The 21,674-nt window shown below is 44.5% G+C and overlaps 1 protein-coding gene across 2 annotated transcripts in view; it reads left to right on the top strand.

Annotated features, from left to right (window-relative positions):
• KCNAB1 (potassium voltage-gated channel subfamily A regulatory beta subunit 1) overlaps window positions 1–21,674 on the top strand; it is a 365,851-nt gene that overhangs the window by 254,484 nt on the left and 89,693 nt on the right. For both annotated transcript variants that reach the window (XM_079101118.1, XM_079101119.1), the window contains exons 5-8: window positions 731–775; window positions 4,169–4,213; window positions 6,055–6,098; window positions 18,250–18,336. In XM_079101118.1, the coding sequence (XP_078957244.1) occupies window positions 731–775; window positions 4,169–4,213; window positions 6,055–6,098; window positions 18,250–18,336 (221 nt within the window). The remainder of the gene's footprint in view (window positions 1–730; window positions 776–4,168; window positions 4,214–6,054; window positions 6,099–18,249; window positions 18,337–21,674) is intronic.

Genomic DNA, 21,674 nt, shown 5'->3' with positions numbered 1-21,674 from the left:
TAGGCAGCACATTTCAGAACAGACCTGGGGCCCTGGCCTCCTGGAGTGGTCATGATGTGCGGCTCCCTCGGCCAAAGAAAGGACACCATTCGTGGGAACAGCTTTGCAACCCAAGGGGACTGTGGGGCGTGGGCTGCAGGTTGTGGGGCAGTGGAGTGTCTCCAGGGCACCTCTCCGCAGCCCAGCCTTGGGGACAGAATGGACATGTCAGGCCTCCTTATATGTTGCTCACATACCAAAATTTGCCTGGGACCCAGGACGTCCTCATATGAGCCACTGCACCGCAGCCTGGCCTTGGGGACAGTCAAGCCCACACATGGATTTTCTTCCCCCTCCGAGACCACCAAGGAGTCACATTTCCTGTCTAAGCCACCTAGAATGAGGTGTCCTTGTCCTCCCTGGTCACAACCGACTTGTTCCACAGCAGTTAGGAGGACGCCACCGAGCAGGACACTCACATATGCACTCAGGTTCAAAAACACCCAACTGCCAAATGGCTCTGCTGCTCCCAAGCCCCAGGGCCGCGGCAGTCTCTGCCAGGATTTGGCAGGTACCTCTGGAATGCCCGGGAGCGGATTCTGCAGGTTCAAGCAGAAACGGTGGCTGTGCTTCCAGCCAAGAGCGGCTGCTATTTTGGGAACGTGGAGGCAAGGGGTGGCTCTGGTGCTGGGGTTTGACACTTGCTTCTCCAGGAGCCTGAATTCTAAGATGTCATCTGTTTCCCCTCCAGGGCTGAGGTCATCCTGGGCAGCATCATCAAGAAGAAAGGCTGGAGGTACTGTGTTCTCCATAACCGCTTGTTTACCTTTTTAAAATGCTTACTACTTTGTGCCAGAGAAGGGAAAATAAAATCGTACGCCACCCGACCAAAAGGCTGTCAAAAAAAAAAAATCAACCCTCAGTCAAGAAATGATTTACAGCGGCTTGAAAATAAAAGCCAACCAGTTCATTACTTGTGCCTCAAAATGATGGAATAGTCATCGATCACCATGAGCTACTGCCGGTTGGCAGGGAAAGAGGGCTGCTCAAGAGCCGGTGCCTAAAAGAAAGTGACAAGTTCACGCCTTTGCCGTTTGTGAATCTGGCGAAGGAAGTGAGAGCAGGAAGCTGGCCGTGGACACGCTCAGACTCGCGTTCACCGCTCATTTCCGTAGCGACTCCTGCAGGGAGTGAGGAGACGAGAGTCCTTGGGTCAGTCCCCAAGCCTCTCCCCTGAACCGGGTCAGCCAGCAGCTGCCCTGTGCCCGTCCATCCCACCACCTCTGGAGCCATGGCATCCTGGAGGGCGGGACCGCCCCCTCCACTTCTCCATGGTGTCAGTCGCAGCCACTTTCTCCCCAGCACAAGCACAGAACAGCAAAGTCCAGCAAAGACTGCTAAGCAAGTTGGGGGTCCTGCTCTGCTCTGGGGGCGACCCAGTAAATGAGAGAGCTAGGTCCTCATGCAGGTGCTTCCAAGTTAGTCCAGGAAACAGACACTACAACGCCTTCAGCTCAGCCCTGGCTCGTGGTGCCTCAACATGCATGGTTTAAACTCCCTCTGGGAGGGGAGCGCAGCAGAGGAGCCCAGGAACCCCTGGGTGCCTGCTTGCATGGCACTGAGATGCGCCTTTGGTGTATCCACCTTTGGAGGAGAGAGTGCCTTTCACACCTCAGTCCTTCATCGGGGCTCCAGCATGACCGTTGTCCCTCCCAGGGTGACGGTGGCCTGCAGCCGTTCCCTAGTGCTGCTGCTACAACAAGCACCACAAAGTGGGGGGCTAACACAACAGAAATTGAGTTTTGCCCAGAACAAGGCCAGAAGTCCAAAATCAAGCTGTTGGCAGGGCCACACTCCTGGGGACCGGGATCCACAACTTGCAGGGCAGCACGTCAGCCTCAGTCTCCTCATCACGCAGTCTTCTCTAAGGACAGCAGTCACACCAGGCCTGGGGCCCACCCACTGCAACGCCACCTTGCCTCAGCACAACTAGTTACATCTGTAGTGACCCTGTTTCCAAATAAGCCCGTGCTCCAAGGTGCTGAATTTGAAGTGTCTTTTTGGAGGGGACATAACTGCACCTATAACAAAACCCTTGGAGCGCCGGGCATGGTGTTGCACCCCTGCAATCCCAGCCACTCGGAGGCTGAGGCAGGAGGATCACAAGTTCTAAACCAGCCTCAACAACTTAATGAGAGCCTAAGCAACTTAGTGAGACCCTGTCTCAAAATAAAAAAGGCTGGTGATGTGGGTCAGTGGTAACAGTCCCTGGGTTCAGTCCCCAGTACAAAAAAAGAAACCCTTGGAGCCCAGGGCACCAGTAGTGCAGTGAGGTCCGTGTTGCGTGGGCTCCAGAGAATGCCAGAGGAAGAAGAGGGGGCACCTACTCGTGTGCTGCAGGCCTCCCCTTGGCACCCTGAGAACCCTGAGTCTCCTCTCTCCGTGGCTGCAGAGCCTCTTACATGTACCCTTTATAATACAGACTCCCTTGCATATATCATAAGCTTCCTTTCAGGTTTGCAAACAAAACCTAGAGTTCCCAGCACGTGGCAGAAAGCTTGTGTCAGTTGCAGTTGCCCCACCAGACTGAAGAGATGAGCCTGTCATCTCAGCACTGACCCTGTAAGGCGTCTTCACCTGGCACAGCTGGCCTCTCGCCCCTGAGTGGCTGCTTGCTGGCTGTGTGATCCAGGACAAGGTGCTTCGCTTCTCTGGTTCTCACTTTCCCCACCTGTAAAATGAGCAGCATTACTGTGGCTGACGCACTGTGCCGACCAAGTGGGAGAAGATGTGCAACAGCCTTTGCAGGCTGAGCCCTCGCTAGCTCACTGTCCCTGTGGCCCACTGGGAGGAGCTGCTCTGACAGCTTCCGGGGGGTCGGGATGATCTGCCAGGCTGCTGACTCCACTGGCTATTGAACATAAATGTTAGCGTGCCCGCCCAGAGAGGCCAGGCATCTTGCGGGAAGCCTAACTAGGAAGGTAAGTCTAGCTGGTGTTTTGATAGGACGTGCAGCTCTGCAGGCCTGTCTGCTCTGCGGGATCGAAAGGGCTGCATTCTTTTTTATGACCTTCCACGCAGCCTTGTGTGGAAGTGGAAGGAGACCCGGCGCCCCTGGCAGGCTGCTCCTCCAGGATGCACGGGGCGCTGGTGGATCAGCCTGGAAACCGCCTCGGCCCCTCTGGGGTATGTGAGCACGTGTTTCTAGAGCTTCCCCTGCCGGGCTTCAGTAATTTTCCAGGGATTTAAGGTCAGTGGGCTGGGGTTGCCGACACTGTGAACAGATTTTCCTCGTTGGCACTGAGTTGTCAGAACTGCCACTGTCATTGCCCAGTGCCACCACTGACCATGCCCGGCTGTTACTCCCGAGAGCCCCTAGGGTCCACCCTACAGCCTTCGGGATTCTAAGTGCTTGACTTCCAGTACTCCCGAATTCTTACCCTCTGAATCTCAAATGATTCTTCCCCCAGAAGCTCCGTTGAATCACACGCCCGGCGAGTAGATGACCCTGAGATCTGCCCCCACTCTTCAACTCCAAGGGGGCAGCGCTCAGACCTAGGTCCACAACAGTCCCGCCCTCGACTGTGGCGTGGAAAAGGTAACCAACGAGCTGGCAAGATGTCCATCTTTCCTTCCCTTGGAGGTTAAGTGGTAGAACCTTGACTAAAGGATCTTGAGACAGTTTTCCTAAACTGGCATTTCCACTTAAGGAAACACTCAAAGAAAATGTGGACTATTAGACTCGACCTTGTCACTGTATGGTCAGCTGCAACCTGTGCATGACACCTGGGAGTCGTGGGCCCGTGGTCCTGGGCACGAGGTGGACTTCCCCCGGGCAGGTTCACGGGCAGCAGCCTTGTGCCAGATGCTCATGTGTGACTGCTCATTTGTGTATTAAGGCCGCCCACCCAGAAGTCTACCCGCTTCCATTCCTGCTGCAGCCGCTGGCCTCCCTCTGACCTCCAAGCACCCCTGCTGCTGTCCCCTCCTCTGCCACTCAGGCAAAGCTCGCTCCCCTCCATCCCTTTCCCCAGGAAGCCAACCTTCTCCTCACACTTCACTGGTATGGATTAACTAATTTATCTCTTGATCAATGTTTTGTGAGGTACGATAATGAATTCTTTCTGGTGTGATGATACCAATGTGTCCGCAGCGTGTTGACAGTTCTCTGTGTCTGTTTGCTGTGCAGGAGGTCCAGCCTGGTCATCACCACCAAGCTCTACTGGGGTGGAAAGTAAGTCAACGACCTTTTACTTTCCCTACTGAAGAGTTCATGCCTTTATTCTTTTAGGTAACCGTTTTACATCTAACTTATGCTAAAATTAATTGGCTTAGAGAGGGATTTTTTGCCCCTCAGACTAAGGAAAAATCAGTTCACTTAGGATGCAGTTTGTGCAAGAGAGTCCTACAGAAATTTAGTACAAAGCATGTGGTCACTTGTTACAAAGTGATTCATGCAGACTTTTCTAATATCGGTGTCATACTTAGAACATTTTTCCAAAAAGAGTCCGAATTTCAGGAAAAGAAAATAAGCACAAAGCATTACAGAATAAAAGCTCCTCAAATCCAAACTCAGAGACTGCTCTGGAACAAGAAGACAAAAATACCTTGTCTGGCTTCACAGGCAAGTCTCTGATCATCTCTGTAGATGGCTCCAAAAGTACTGATCAAAAGGACCACGACCCTGGAGAACACTGTGAAGCTGTGCCGGGGTCACGCACTGCCAGGCAAACGGGAGAGAAGTCCTCTCTCTGCCATAGGATGCAAGACAGCTCTCACAGGATGGATGACTGCCCATGGCCAGCCTGCTCCTGGAGCCGGAAGACCGGCCCCTCTGACACACACTAGAGACTGCAAGCTCTTTCATGTAGCCAAGCAAAGTGGGCATGTGCTTCTCAGGGAAATCTGAAAGGCTGGAGTCTTAACAAGGAACAGAAACAAACCAACCTTTTTTATCACTCCGTAATTGATTGGCAATGGTTAGCTGTGGTTCTTCAGTAGGAGGCAGAGGCCAGTTATTTTGGGGGAAACTTTCTACGTGCACACACACACACACACACACACACACACACACACACACACTCATATTTTGTTGTTCTTGAGCCTGTTGCTGATTACACGAAGACAGAAAGGTGGAGTTTAGATTTATGTTCCTACTGTAGCTTGTATAAAATAAGGCACAATGGCGCCTCTGCGATATGGGCTTCCATGTTCTGCTTTGGCTCATGGTTCTACTACTTGGTACTTTTGCAATGGTGTGGAAAACCTTGCCTGTCATGTGGAAATAAACAGGAAATGGGACAATCTTCACGAACCACTGTGTAGCAGAGTCCTATATGCAATAGTATCTGTTTGTAATAGGTGCAGAATACGGGTATTTTCCAAAGATGAACGGGCAAGTTGGAAAAGAGGCTGCCCAAAGTATTGACAGTGGGAAGCAGTTCACCAGTACTCCACAATTCAGCAACCCCGTTCCTGTCTAACTTGCCAGAGTTCAGGAATTGCCCAGGAGGGCCAAAGTCCTTATATCCGTAAATGGTTTTCTTCTTAGGATACAAATTTAAGGAAACTTGGTTCATCACATTTTAAAGAAAAATGGTTGCTAAAATTTTTTGGAAGTCAAATTTGCTTTTCTTTTCAATTTGCTTCCTTTCTCAGAAAAGCAAAAGCTCTCAGCAGTCTGGCCATCTTAGAGTAAACTCACACATGTATGTCAAGACTTTTGTCTTCTTTAGACTGGTTGGGAACAAGGTGAGAAGACCCAACTGTGTGTCAGACTACATGTGGAGAGGGTCCCATGCCCGAGTTGTTACCTGAGCCCAGAGCTGAGAGATACCAATGGCGTGGTCACAGTCGTGGTCATTACTTCCCTGGGGCCTCCCAAGAGGCTGCACAGTGTGCCATGCCCCAGCCTTCCCACCTCAGCAATGAGTGGTGCAGAACTGGCCTAGAACAGGGTCTAAATTAGCAATTCAGATTAAGTAAGAATGACTATTCTTCTGCACTCTGAAAGAACAAAAAGAATTTTTTTAAACACACCCCTGCTTACAGGCCTTTGCTTCTCTTTTGTTGCAGAGCTGAAACCGAAAGAGGGTTATCAAGGAAGCACATTATTGAAGGTGGGTACTGTGCTTTGATTTCACTTTCATTTATGGGGTCCTGGTTCAAGAAAAGTAGTATTCAATAGGTTCAAAACACATTGGAAGGGAAAATTGTGTATAAAAAGAACAACAATCAGCCAGCTTTGTTCCTGGGTTTGCATGTGGGGGGCACAGAGATATAGGGACAGTGGTGGCCCCCAAAAGACAGTCATTCAGAACTCTCCTCCTGGACTCTTCCTCAGTCACACAGCCGTCCCTCTCTACCCATCAATCTGGATACTCACTTGTATTTAAAACAGAGAAATGTGTGCCTCAATGCATCGGAATCAGGCTGTAAGTATTAGGCTAAACCTTGCTTTATTCTCGATTAAATAATATTTTACACACACCCACACACACATACATGACTCACAGACATTTCCAGTCTTCAGCATTACCAAGGGTCATTTAAGTGTCCTTCTTGACATAGGGAGGTCAAGTCTAGACGGGGCATCATTACGCCAAAGAACGAGGCATGTTCTACCACAAAATTATTTTCTAAAACAAATCTGCCCGTCGGTTGGATGAGCTGTTTTTATTTACTTGCTTATTCACGCACTTGTTTATTGTGAGTTTAAGCTCCTTTTGCAGCTTATTCCCTGAAGATCAGCTCCTCACGTCCTTGGGTCCATTTTCTTTTGAGAGTCTGGCTTGCTCTTGAGGGTTCGCAGGAGCTCTCTGCTCATTATTTGTTGGTCCTGTGTGTGGCAAATACTTTCTCCCAGGATCTCATTTCAACGGTGAACCTTTTTCTCCCCAGGAACCTAATCTAAAGATAATGTTTGATTTGAGGATACTCATTCCAGTTTGGAAGTTGGAGATCCTTACTGATCTCTGAACATGACTACTTTGAGATGTTTTAGACTAGCAATAATGATAATAATAATAATTCCAGTATTCAGTCATTTCATTTAAAATGGAGACTTTTATAATTATTTCTATTGGTGACTATGATCATATATAATTGCAGGGTTCATTGTGTATATTTGCACTCACACATCACATAGTTGGGACAATTTCATCACACAGTACCTGTCCTTTCCCTACCCCTGGACCCTCCTGCAGCTCCTACTTGTGTCCCTTCTAATTTCTTGAAATTCTCCAACTCCCTTTTTTTCCCCTTCTAGCTTCCACATATGACAAGAGCATATGACCCTTGACTTTCTGAGTCTGGTTTTTTTCACTAACATAATGCTCTCAAGTTCCATCCTAAAACGGAGAATTTTGAAACTAGATCTCAGAACACTCTCTCTCTCTCCCTCCCTCCCTCCCTCTCTCCCTCTCTCTCTCTCTCTCTCTCATTCTCTCTCTCTACACTAATAATTACATCATTCCATTGTTTCCAAGTCTTTGTACGAGCCTGGCCCTTCTCTCTTGCTTATTCGTACTGTGCTTGTAGGTTTGGGAATCAGACCCCCTGGGGTTCTGACAGTCATTTCTGAGCTGGGTGGTGTGTCCTGACCCAACCTCACTTGGGCCCTGTCCCCTTGACTGTTAAAGAGCCCACAGATGTTCCTGCCCCACAGTGTTACCATGGGGATGGAAACCCACTAATCCTCGTGGTGTCTGTTGTGTCCTGAACAATAAGTGTCATTTCTGTCCTCTTGGGTGCCATTGTTCTCCTAAGTGTGGCTGCTAGCCACTTCAGGGACAAGAACTCAAAGTAGGCGACACCCAGAGGTTCCCGTGAACCACCACCTCCGGCCCCCAGAACATTTCCCAACGCCTCTCCCAGACAGCATCCCCTCCCAGGCAGGGTCCAGGCTGACACCAAAGCCCACCCAGCCTGCCTCTGCACACGGCCTGCTCCTGCTTCAGCACCTGGCCAAACTCATGCCCTCTGCCACAGAGTCCTCGGCAGAAACAGCCCATGCCACCGTGAGCGTTCCAGTGGAATAAACTGCCTGGAAGGTTCTGGCTTTTCTTTCCTTTTAATCTAATTGATTAGAAAAGAGAGAGATCTAGAAAATGGTTCACTCTGGAATCAAAAAAGAATCATAAAATCAAAGAGGAAAGGAATAGGGACACACAGGCCACTGTTCTCTCCGTTGGCTCTCCACGCTCTGACACTTACCAGTGCATGTGCGTGATTTCAGAATCCTCTCTCTTTTAAATCAGTTTCTTCAAGCCTCACACAACTTAATAGAAGTACCTTAAGTTTTTCTTGTTTTAATTAAGTCAGAAGTTCTCTGAGGAACTAATCTTTTCAGATGGATAAACCAGTTCAGTTGGAAGCCAAACTGACCCAGATTCAACTTTAGCACAAGACTTCAAACTTTTGAGATTGAGATCACTTATTATTATGTTGCTAATGTTGGTGTTATTTTGAAGTTCATAGTTTCAGTCAAAGACAAGAGCTCATGAGTATAATTTCTGTCTAGGCAGACTGAAATTAGAGAATTAAGTGAATTTTGCAGAAAAGCAGAGACATGAGATTTCTAAACCCAAAATAAAATTTGAAGAGGTTTACACATAATTATCCTTGGATTTCATTGCTATTTTTTTCTGTGATGAAGGGGACCTTATTTAACATTGGAGACTCTCACACACATTAAATTTGAGAAGCCCTGTTGGAAGATAAGACAAAGTCCAATTCATGTAGGATTTGGGCTACTTGTGTGCTGGGTGGCCTTGGCCACCTGAGTTAGTTTACAGAGTATAAAATGAACTTGACTTTGTGCACAATATAGTTTTGAAAATGTTCATATGAGAGGTCTTTTTATGAGCCCGAATTCTTTGACTAAGATCCAGCTGGTATAATGTTCTCTTTAGAGTCACAAGGAGAGTGAAGAAATCTCATCAGCAGGCTCATTACATCCATTTACAACCCCAAGTTCCTCTCAGGCTCTAAATCTCTATGTATTCATTCAGCTATTCCATGAACATTCTTTAAGCCCCAATTTGTACCAGTGTCAGAATTTGGCAGATCAAATTCCTTTAGAATCTAACATAAAGGGGATAGGAATAGTTTGGTAAGACATTATAAGAATAAACTGTTTTTATGCTTTTACCATCTAAAGCTGTGTCTCAGTCTACATTTGATTTGCCTTTTAGGTAAGCAACAGTTTTCGTGGTGTGATTCAAAACACAAACCGTCATTGTAGGATCAGGAAAAGTAAATAAACTGAGAAAACTCAACTTGAAATTTTCTAGAGAGTGACAAATGTTATATGAACACTACTCTGAACTTTAAAAGAAAAGATAATTAAGGATTTTTCAATGGAACAAACAAAAGGAATAATAAACAAAATCCTTAACAAAAGGATTCACCACAGTCTTCCTTCCCAGTGTACCATGTTCATGGAAACTTGCACCCACTCAGAATAAGTTTCATGATGGGAGGTTTAACTGCATATATGATTCTAATACAGCAACAGTCCCTGTAAAAGGAGCAAGTGTATCTTAAATCATGACTGAGAGACTCACTTAAAAGAAACTAGAAATTATATAGGTAAATAGTGTGCAATATCTAAGGTAACATTTTTGTTCCAAGCTAGATAGGAAAACAAATATGTGGTAGGTTAAAAGGTGACACAGCGTATTTGAATAGAACCCTTGCATAATCTCCAAATTGCTAATTTGTTCACCTCCACACAATTGAACTTGCAACATGAAGCAACCCATCCACCTCTAACCATGTCAATCTGCTTAAAACCTAGAATAAGCATATTTCTTTAGAAACCTGTGAAATGAGCTTAGGTTGAATTAAACTTCACCTGCTAAACAAAATGGCTTCTGTTAAACTTCAGAACCTAAAAGAAAGATGGACTTAGATTTCTTTTACTGTGGATACTTGGGAGCGCTTGTCTTTACATAATATATTATCCAGGGCATTTTTGAGGAATTGTCTGTTAACTTCTTGACATCTCCTCAAGGGCAGGGAGCATTTCCTGCTCCTCCTGGACCCTCCTCCACAGACACTAGGTTGGTGCCAGGGACAAGCTAATGCCAGAAGCACCTTCTGTGAATAGATTTGTGGCACTCAGCATTTACCTCCTTCAGGAGCAATTAGCTGCCCAGTGGCCCCTCAGAAGTCAAGGTGAATGCATTTTTGCATGTTCACTTAAACTTAAAACAATACCTGGCCTGAAGCCAGTGCTCAACACAACATTTGCCAAATGGAGGTAAAACATGATGCTTGTTTATCAGAGCAAAATCCTAAATGGCTCTTAAGGAGACATTGGTGGAGCATGTCTTTCCATTCCTGATTCATCTATCTCTACAAGATTAAAAGCATCCAAACACGAAGAGGCAGGACTTCCCAATTTGGTTCGTAGTCAAGTGAAAGAAGAAAGCAGAAGGATTTTCTGGCTCCATCCCATCTTTATACAGATAAGGAACCTGAGTTTCACAGAGTCTAAGAGACATCACGAGGTCATTCACACCATCTCAAATTGGTGCCCTGGATCTCAGTCCCTATGCCTAGCCTCCTGACTGCCTGGCGGGTCCATCCAGCTGCCAAGGGCTCCAGAGGAGGACTGCCCTGCTGTTCAGACCTAACCCAGCTCCTACCACTGTCCACCATGTGCTCTTCCCCTGACTCCCCATCCTAGCAGTCACCCCACTTCTCAGGCCAAAACCCAGGGCCATCCTGGGATCCCTCTCCACCACACCCTACCCCAGTAACACTGCCAGTCCTTTTACTTCCACCTGCAAAACTCATCTTGAAGTTGAGCACTTCTCACCAACCATCAAGGCTCAATCTGCCACGGTCACCTCCTCAGGGTCTGTCCCTGCCGTCATTCTTGCACCCACGCGTACTTCTCAGGAGGCAGAGCCATCCGTTCAAAATGGAAAGCTGACCATATTATTTCTCCTCTTTTATCCCCCACTTAACTCCCCAGTGTTCCCCTGCCCCTTGCTGCATTTTTGAGTCTCACATTGAATAAAATCCTGAAGTCACGTCGTGGATTACAAAGCTGCATATCACAGATTTTCAAAGCGAGTGGCTGGTGTCTCTTAGGATACAATCTCCTTTCCCTCCCCTTTGAAGTCAGAGTGGGGATCCCTGACCCGATACAGCATGTCATTTTTATAGTCTCACACAAATAGGCTCGCGTCTCTGCCTAAACATCAAGAAAGAGTTGAAAGGTGAGGAATGACCAAACGCCAGGAGACCAACCTATACGTCAAGTCCATGTCACAATCTAAGCAGCCACTACGACCTTGAACAGTAGGTCTGGCCAGGAGATGCCCTTGGTAGGCATTGCTGGCTCCATGAGATGAAGACCAAGTCCCCAGACCATGGCATAGTTTCAGGATCAAGCAGGACTGAGTACGTGCTTGCGGCACAGGTAAATGACTGAAGTTGTGCCTAGTCCATGAAATGCCCAGTCACCATGGAGGACATCTTTTCCAGAGTCAGGCATTTAATAGGACTGTCCCTAAATTCATCTCTCTAAAAACAAGGGGTCCAGAGAAAACCATTAGCTCTCTTCCTCTGAAACTTTCCCACATGAGCACCGTGGTATAATGACCACACTCCATTGGTGTCACATGTCTCAGTGTTCCCTGGAGCAGCAATTCTGAGGTGGTACTGTTAGCCTCGCTGCAGATTAGAGAACTGAGTCACATACACAGAAGTCAAACATGTGAAGCCTGCTCAGGAGCTGCTTCAAAACCTGTGATACCCTGTCCTTTGCTTGGCTTTCTCTTATTGCCTGCCTGCACTTGATGTTTGCAAAGAGTGGCTCCTACCACAATACTTCTCAAGGTAAACTTATTTCAAGCTACCCCATGAGGTAGCTGGTACCATCCCAACCCCAAGACTAACAGCTGTCTGCTCAAATCTCTTCATCAGAGCTTTGAACAAGAGCCATCACAGACAATCCTGTCTCAATGAATGGAAAATATTTCCGGAACTAAATTCAAGCACTCCATTTTCCTGTCAGAAAAGTAATTGTGGCTGTCCGATAAACCAGTTTGAAAATCAGATCTAAATGAGCCAAATTTAAATTCATAAGAGCCTCGTTTAACAGGCAATTAATTTTATGCTTCTAATAAAAAGAGGAAAACCTCCGGACTTCCTGAGGCATCAAGGAGGCTGATAAGGAGATGCTGGGCCTCTCGGAGAGGAGGGAAGCGGTCCTCAAACGCCGCCCTCCCTTGGTTCTGTAATATTGTACATAATACATTCTATTTCAGGGAAGCATTCATTTTACTGAAATTAATTTTTTTCTGAATATTCATAGGAATATGACGTCGGTGTTCCAACGTGAGCTGTTGGTTCCAGAATTTTTCTCTTTTATATCACCTCTTAAATCTTCTTGGTTTCTAGTGTTTTCTTTTCTCCTCAAAGAATAGAAAATGATAGAATTGTAGAGCTCAGCCATATATTTAGGTTCCACAAATCTCAATACATTTACAAGTTATTTCTGATTGATGTCATATTATTGGGTTTGATGTACAACAAATAAATCCCCATCTCACTGTCAGCCCATCAAGCAATTCAAAACAAACATTAATTTGCATTTTTTCAAGAAGAAAATAAGAACTGTTAAAGGGAGGCTCATTCTGATCCTCAGCTGGTCCTGGATTTTTCACATGCCTCACTGTGAAAGGTCATGGCTAGGCGAGTGTTTTCTATGAGGTCTAGTGACCTTGCGAAAATCCTAGGATCTTCCTTTGTTGGGGCGAAGTCAGCCTTTAATACAGTTTTAAAAGAGTTCAGAGGTCAAGTAACACATCTTCATATCCAATGTATTTTTGTTTATTTTTGTTTTTTAAAATTTTAAGTTGACATATAAAATCCTGCATATTTATGAGGTTTTATGAGTTTCCGGGAGATGCACACCTACCCAGCATAGTGTTCAAACCAAGGTACGAATGCCCAGGTCCTCACACGCTGGCCGTTTCTCCGTGGCAAGAACATTCGGAATCTCTTCTACCTGTCTTTGAAAGACATTACCATGACTGACAGCCACCTGCTGTGCCGAGCATGGTGCACGGATCTTACCTCTGTCTAACTCGGTGCCTCGGACCAGCGTTTCCTCCCCCACCCCTTCCCAGGACCCTCACCAGCCTCTGGAAACACTGTCCTACCCTCACCTTCTACAGATGACCTTCTGTAGATTCTGTGAGTCGTGTGGCGTCCGTCTTTCTGTGCTTGCTCCACATAACGTGATGTCTTCCAGTTCCAGCCATGTTGTCACAGATGTCACCCTGGCATGGCTGAATAACATGCCACCGTGTACACAGGTCAGCTTTTCTATATTCGTTCCTCAGCTGATGGACACAGGTTGGTTCCGTTTCCTGGCTGGTGGGGACAGTGCTGCACGGAGGACGGGACTCTCTTGACATACTTTTCCTTGAATATGCCCCCAGCTGTGGGGTTGCTGGATTGTAAGGTGGTTCTGTTTGATTTTTTTTGAGGAATCTCCACAGTGTTTTCCACGATAGCTGCACTATTTATATCCCACAGTCAGTGTGCAAGGGTTTCCCTGCCAGTGCAGCTCTCTCTCGATTTCTCTCTCTCTCTCTCTCTCTCTCTCTCTCTCTGCCCCCCTCATAATAATCATTCTAACCGGAGTGAGCTGATATCTCTCGGGCATTTAATTTGCTTTTCCCTGATGATTAGCGATGTTGAGCATTTTTCATATATCTGTTGCCCAAGTATATGTTTTCTTTTGAGAAATGTCTGTTTAGGTCTATTGCCTGTTTTTTAATTGGACAGTGATGATGATGATGATGATGATGATGATGATGATGATTTGCTGTTGAGTTTCTTATATATTCTGGACAGTAACCCTTATCAGATGAATAGTTGGCAAATATTTTATGTGATTCTGCAAGTTGTCACTTCACTTTGTGGGTTGTTTCCTTTGCAATGTGAAAGATTTTTAGGTTGACATGATCCCAGTTGTCCATTTGTGCTTTTGTTTCCTGTGCTTCAAGAATTTTATCCAAAAACATCCTTGCCCATTCCAATGTTTCGAAGCACTTCTCTCACATTTTCTTCTAGTAGTTTCATAGTTTCAGGTTTTACATTAAAGTCATTAACCTGTTTTGAGTTTATATTTGGCACATGGTAAGAGATAGGATCTGGTTTCATCCTTCTCCATGTGGACCTGATTTTCTTAGAACCATTTGTTTGAAAGGTTGTCCCCAGTGCATGTTTTCACACTTTGTTGTAGATCAGTTGTTGTAGATATGTGGATTTACTTCAAGGTTCTCTATTATGTTTCACTGGTCTATTTCTATGCCTGTACCATGTTGTTTTGATTTCTATAGTTTTGTAATTTTGTGCAATTCTGCTTTTTGTTGCTGTGACAAAATATCTGAGAAAAACAACTTAAAGTAGAGAAGATTTATTTTGGTTCATGGATTTTTTTGTCCATAGTCACTTGATCCTGTTGTTTTGAGCCTTTGGCAAAGCAGAACATCATGGCAGGGAGTGCATAGTGGAACACAGCTGCTCAGGGTGGCCAAGAAGTGGACGGCGGAGGGATCATGCAGGGAAAAGATAAAGTTCTTAAGGGCCACCTCCAAGGACCTACTTCCTCCAGTAGGCCACACTTGCTAAGTTTCACCCACCTCCCAATAGCCCATGAATTGACGAATCCATCAGTAGATAAATCCATTGATGAGATCAGAGCCCTCATGATTCAATCACTTTCCAAAAGCCCCACCTCTGAATACTGCTACGTTGGGGACCAAGTCTTCATACCTGAGCTCCTGAGGAGCATTTCATATCCAGACATTAACATACATATTTTGAAGTCAAAGAATGTAATGTCTCCTGTTTTGTTCTTTTTACTTAACATAGTTTTGGTGATCTAGCAGGGGATTTTGGGGTTTGTGTGTGTGTGTCTCTCTCTAAATGAATTTTAGAATTTCTCTCTCTTTTTTTTTTTTTTTTTTTTTTTTTGGTAGTTCTGCAAATAACATCACTGGTATTTTCATAGGGGCGACATTTAATCTGTAGATCACTTTGGGCAGCATGAATATTTTAACAATATTGATTTCAATTCTTTCAATCCATGAACATGGGATGTCTTTCCACTTTCGTGTGTATCCTCTTCAATTTCTTCAATCAATGTTTAGCTAGTTTCCATTGTAGAAATATTTTACCATTTTGGTTAACTTTATTCCTTGATATTGTTTCTATCTTTGTAGCTATTATAAATGGAATTCTTTTTTGATTTCCTTTTTAGGTAACTCACAATTGGCATATATAATACTTTTGATTTTTGTATGTTGATTATATACCCTGTAACTTTGATGAATTTGTTTATAAGTTCTAATAGATTTTGATAGAGTCTAATAGATATTGGTAGAGGTTTGCTATGCATAATATCATGCCATCTGTAACCAGCAACAACTTGACTTCCTACTGACCATATGGATGCTCTTTATTTCCTTCCCTTTCCTAATTGTTCTAGCTAGGAATTTCAGTGTTGTGTTGACTAAAACTTGTGAAAGTGGACATTCTTGTCAAGTTCCAGATCTTAGGAAGAAATCTCCAGCTTTTCTCCATTTAGTATTATGTTAGCTGTGGGTTTATTATATGGCCTTTTTAAATGTTGAGGTATGTTCCTTTGTACCTAATTTGTTCAGAGTTTTTATCCTGAAGGAATGTTGAATTTCATTAAATGTTTTTTTCTGTGTCTACTGAAATGATCAAATGGTTTTTGTCCTTCATTTTATTGACATGGTGTATCATGTTTATTGATTTGAAAATGTTAAACCATTTCTTACACCTTTGGGATGAATCCCACTTGATCGTGGTGTACATTCTTTCTCATGTGCTATTGAATTCAGTTTGTTAGTATTCTGTTAAGGTTTTTTTGCATCTGTGCACATCAAGAATACTGACCTGTAGTTTTCTTCTTGTGTGCGTCCTTGTCTGGTTTTCATTTAAGGGTAATGCTGGTCTTATAGTAAGAGCTTGGAAGAATTTCCCCCTCTTCAATTTTTAAAAATAATTTTTAAAATATAATTTATATGATTTTTATAATTTATGTAATTTTTTAAATATGTATGTTGTGTTTCCAATATCGTTTGCTTCAAAATTTTTAATCCTCTTCTTTAAAAGAATTGATATTCGTTCTTCTTCAACAAGTGAAGACATAGGGTCCTGAACTATTGATGGTGGGAGTCTATTTGTTTTTTGATCATTTTTGGATTTTGTTTATTTTTTGCAGTGCTGGGAATCAAACCAGGGCCTCACATACACTAGGCAAGCACTCTAGAACTGAACTATACCCCCAGACCTATGGGAGCCTTTTTCATCACTGATTTCATCTCAATACTCATTTTTTGTCTGCTGGTGTTTTCTGTTTCTTGGTGATTCAGTCTTTGTAAGGGGTGTGTGTCCAGTAATTTATCCATGTCTTCTAGTTTATCAAAGTTGCTGATGTATAATTGTTTATCATAGCCTCTAGAACTCTTTCCATTTCTTTAGTGTTAGTGGTAGTATCTTTTTTTTTTTTTTTTTTTTTTTACTCTGACTCTGTTGGAGTATTCTCTCTTTTTTTCTTAGTCTTGCTAAGGGTTTCTTGCTGTCTGTTAAGTTTCTCTGAAAACAACTATTTCCCTGTGTTTTCTTCAAGTTCATTGAGTTTCGTTGAAACAGCTATTTTGAATTCTGTGTCTGAGACTTCACACATATTCATTGCTTTATGATAGATTTCTGGTGTCTTTCTTTCTATGGTAGATGAGGTCAGTTTCCCTGAAAGTTCTTGATGTTTAATGGTTTATGACGACATCCCTGCATTGTAGGATCAGGCGTTTAAAAAGTCCAGTGTTCGTAATCTGTCTTTGGCTCCGTTCTTCCAGAAATTGTGAGCAAACTGTGTTCTCTGAGTCTGTGGTCATGCCATGTTTCAGCACTAGATGGCACCCAAAACCAAGGTTTACCATGAGCCCACAATTGGAGTGTTGTCACTGTTTCAGGAATAGAGGGTGCCCCTTGCCTAAGTGTCTTGCAAATCTGCAGTTGGTGTACACGATGGACTGGGGAGGGGCCTAAAGAGGGTAGTCCATACTTGTTGCATCTGCTAACCTCCATGTGCGGCCAGAGTTGGCCCAAACACCTCATTTATAATCACCGACTGTTCAGGCACTGCAGGAGTCTGCCCAGCGTGGGTCTCACCCTAGAGGGTCCATTCCTGGGCACCAAATGCTGGGTCACACTTGGAGCCCACTGCTTGATGAGGTCAGTACCAGAGCCAGGAACAAGGCCCACACTGCTATTTCCTGCCTACTACTAGTCTAGTTGTGGCCTGACACTACAGTAACCAGCCAGAAATGATGCTCCAGCCCAGGTCCATCTCCCTGGAATGCATGTCCTTGAGCCCTGGCCTGAGGACAAGGTCATCCAGTGCTGAGTTTCACTGGCAGGCCCAGCACTCAGCTCCAAGTCACAGCCCTACACTTAATTCCCGCCATAACCCTCTAACAATGGAATCTTTCTCTGAGCTGAGCTGCCTGAGGCTGGGGAGGAGGGGTGTCAGTAGTCCCTCAGCTGCTGCTGAGCTGAGTCACACCTGAGCTGACAGAGGCTTGTGCATGACTGGCACCGGAGCAACTGAAATCCAGGTCCATCTCACTGAGCTTGTAGGTTCCTGCCTGCCTCAGGTGGAAGCTTTGTCCAGAAGCTCTGTCCATGAGCCACTGATCTGGGGTAGGAGCAGGCCCAGCACTGGGCACTGAATTTCCTCCCCATCCCTGAGCCGGAGGCATCTCCCCAGGATGCTTCCCGGCCTGGAGTTGGGGCAGGGTGTGGGCAACTCTTCCCTCCTGCCTTCTTCAGTGGGCGCATCTTCTCTTTATGTGACCATGCCAGGTACTGCTCTCACAGGTTTCCTTGGCTCTTGTGAAGGTGACTTCATATGTGAACAGTTCTTCAGATTGGCGTTTCTGTGGGAAATTCTCCCCAGAAGGACTTGGGCTGCCATCTTGCCCTAACCCCTTTGATGTGCTCTTGAAACTAATCCAAAGCTTTTCTTTTTCTTTCTTTTTATCTCTTTTTTTTTTTTTAAGTAAATTCTAGAAGGAAGAATCCAATGCTTTTCTTTTTCTTCTTTCTATCTTTTTTGTTTTTTTAAGCAAATTCTAGAAGGAAGCCAAACTTACACTCTTTACAGTAGTGCACAGAGTTACTTTTTGTTTTTCCCACTTCTGCTCCCAGGACTGAAAGGCTCCCTCCAGAGGCTGCAGCTGGAGTATGTGGATGTAGTCTTTGCAAACCGTCCAGACAGCAACACCCCCATGGAAGGTGAGTGAAGAGATTTCATAGAAGACTTTAGAACTATTGATCCTGGCTTGAGGGCTTATTCTACTCACAGTTGGAAATGAAATAAGTTCAGACTAATCTGATCAAATGAGAAAAATGAAAGACTTTCCGATCTGTTCCTTAACCCTGAAAGCCAGGGCTATGACTTCTGCATGTCCATTTTTCTCTTTGAGCACAGAAGGCATTAGGCGTGTGTCTCCTGATGGTTAGTACTCATTTTTCCCTGGTTCATAAAATCACAGATGTGATATTTATCAACTGAAACAATGAACTTAATTGGAGGGGGAATTCGTAACTGACCATGGTTATTTCAGAGTGAGTCCTCTGGGGGGCTGGTATTTTATAATGACTCCAAGTCTGTTTAAACCTGTGGCAACTGGCACCCTGAGCCAAGGCTGGTCAGGAGGGACCACTCGGAACAAGACCCTTTGATGCGGCTTGGAGGTCAGTCCTCCAGGAGCTGTGACAGCCTGTCTCCTTTCAGTTACAACTGCCAGAACATAGCCCAAGCTTCTTCAGTGGAAGCTTTTAGAACATTCCTAAAACAAGATGTTCTTCAATTTACGTTTGTTTGCCAGACCTACTTAGGATGATTGAGAAAGAAGATGGTTTGGAAGGACAATTAAGTTCTAGTTAGTTGAGGTTCATCATGTGGATCGCCACTTAACTGAGACACAGGAGGAGATATGGGGAAAGAGGAGGAAAGTTCTGGTTATCTGAGTTTTACAATATGATATGGTTTATCAGTTTTCAAAGAATTGGAATAAAACTGCACTGAAGGTAATTTTTTGTCTGATAATTTGAAAGGAAGTTCAGGGTCGTGTGATAAGTGGGGTTCTGTTGAGATTTATTCTTGCTATGGGGTTATAGAATTTATAGAAAAGTGTAGATGATCAAAGAGAACATAGAAATGGCAGTTTTGAGCATAAACAATTTTAGGGAACATTGTTTATAAATATTTTCTCCTAGAGTTTTCTGCTTCCTTGATTCTGAGTAAATTAGGAGTTTAATGTGGCACCCATGTTGGAAATTATCCAAGGAAATGACGTAAGATTGCATATCTTTGTCAGTGAAGAAATTAGGAGTTTGATAAAGCAAATCATACACATTTCATTAGTATACAAAGTTTCTTTGCAAGGCTAATATGCCAGACCATTTTCAATGACACACTAAAACAGCACTAAAGCTAGTCAGAAAAAAACATCAAATAAAATGCCATTTAGTGGGTCTGTGAAGCACTAACTGGCTTTACACTTTAAGTGCCTGGTGACTATTGTCCTCTTTCAAACAGTGTCCTTACCAATTATACCATGTACATGTGTAGGACAGCAGACCGTGAGGGTCTTCAGGAGTTTTATTTCCCTATCTTCACCCTAACTTTAATTTTAGGGATATATTGTAGGAGTCTCCCAAAGAGAAATTATAATTTGCATCATATATATGGGGGGGAGGGTGGAGAAAATTCTCAAACTATGTGATACTAGCAAGATAATGGTGTAAACACTGATCATGTATTGAAATTTATTAGAAGGGAACTTCAAAATATTTTTAAAAAGTAGATTGCTGCTGTCTGATGCTTTGTAACTGCAGCATTGTCTAGCCCCTGCTGGAATCAGAGAAAATCTGTACTTTCCCTAAGTTTCTTACATAAAACGCAAAGCAAAATAGGAAGCTATTCTGTAGAGTTGTTGTCCAAACTCAGAAGCAGAAGGAAGGGCATCAGGCAATGGGGCTTGGCCATGGTTGAAAAGTGTAAGGGAATTTCCACGGAACCACACCGGATTCAGGAAATCACATAAGGGAGTTTATTAAGCAGACAGAGTGTCTCCCTGCAGGGTAAGAGAGGAAATGAGAAAGGAAAGGGAAAGGGCACACGCTAGAGAGAATAGAAAGCCAGGAGGATAGAGAAAAGTGAGGAGGACAGACAGAAGAATGGAAAAGATGGCAGGGAAGCTACAGTAAAACAGTTGAATTCTGCCGGGCTAACAGGGGACCAAGATCAGAGAAGGATACTTGCAAGCTGACTGATGAACCAACAGCTAGCTAGGATGTTCACAGATTGACAAGTGGTTGGGAGGCGGGGACAATGACTGCACCTGATGGGCGGGGGAGCAGCTTTATACATGACATTCCCCTGTTTCTTTTTTATAAGAAAATCTTTTGCTCTCCAGTTCTTTCCAAAGCCTTCTCTCTCCTTCCTGCCTAAGTGACTGGGGCTGGTTTTGCAGGTGAGATGTAAAAAGTCCATTCTCCTTCCAGACTTCCAAAGGCAGATGGTTTTCATGGACTTCATTTCCTCGCTTTGACTGATCCCCTATTTCTACACTAACTGCCTGTCCCCAATTCTGACTTCATTTACCCCTCTAATTCTAGGAATTCCTTTGCTGTAGGGAAAGGGGGTTGATGACTGCTCTGGCTTCTTGGAGCTGAAAGGGGGCAGCATAGGGCAAGCAGTTTGGAGTTCCGTTTTTAGAAATTGGGTCAATTGAGGAGTCCATGGTCGAAGTCCGGTTGGGAAGAGCAGGTTGTAAAGGCATCTGGGATGGGTGCTTCTATGAGAGAAGAACAAAAAGACATGAGCACTGAAATGAGATTGATACAATATAAATGTTGCAGAATCTGGAACATGCCAATGCATATCATAAAGATGACAGAAGTCAATAATTCCTCACCAGGGGGTGGAAGAACTGAGAAGTTGTTCCCATAACAAGGCCTAGCAAAGGCTGGAGAGGACAAGGACTTTATTTGGAAACTTTAACATTGTCCAGGTTATCAGGAATGTAAACACAACATTTAGTAGAGATACTAGCAAACATAGATTAAGCCTACCTGTGTCTGTAGGCCTTAAACTGACTAAAAACTTCTGACTCTGGCAGTTTCTCTTGATAGTTATCAGGCACATTTGCCTAAGAATCTCACTTTTGTAGCTTTTAGTCTTTATTCTAGTGGGCTAACACAAGTGTACATCTTAAGTTACATTTAAGTATTATTTCTTTTAAATGCCCAAGAATGGCTATATTTTGGTTTTAACTGTTTTGCTAGGTGTTTAAGATCAAGCTGGTCAAAGTGACCTGTTCCTGTCTGTTAAAGAGTCAGCTGAGTTCCCACAGGGGTCACTCATAGAGAACTTAAGAGCAGCTTCTTAGCTCCACCAGTGCCATTGGTTAGGCAGGGTCTCCTCCATGAGGTGGCTCCCCTTGGAAGCATTAGGGGTATCTCCCTTTTTCCTTGACCCTCCTCTGCAGCAGGTGCACTGAGTGGCTTTTCCTCTAGTGGCCTCATCAATCTCCTTGGTCAGGAGGTTGTGTGACCCAGAGTTT

This window comes from Sciurus vulgaris (genome assembly GCF_902686455.1).
Source record: "Sciurus vulgaris genome assembly, chromosome: 10".
Lineage (NCBI taxonomy): Eukaryota > Metazoa > Chordata > Mammalia > Rodentia > Sciuridae > Sciurus > Sciurus vulgaris.
Note: the sequence above shows the minus strand (reverse complement) of the source record. Positions and strands in the feature narration are given on the sequence as shown.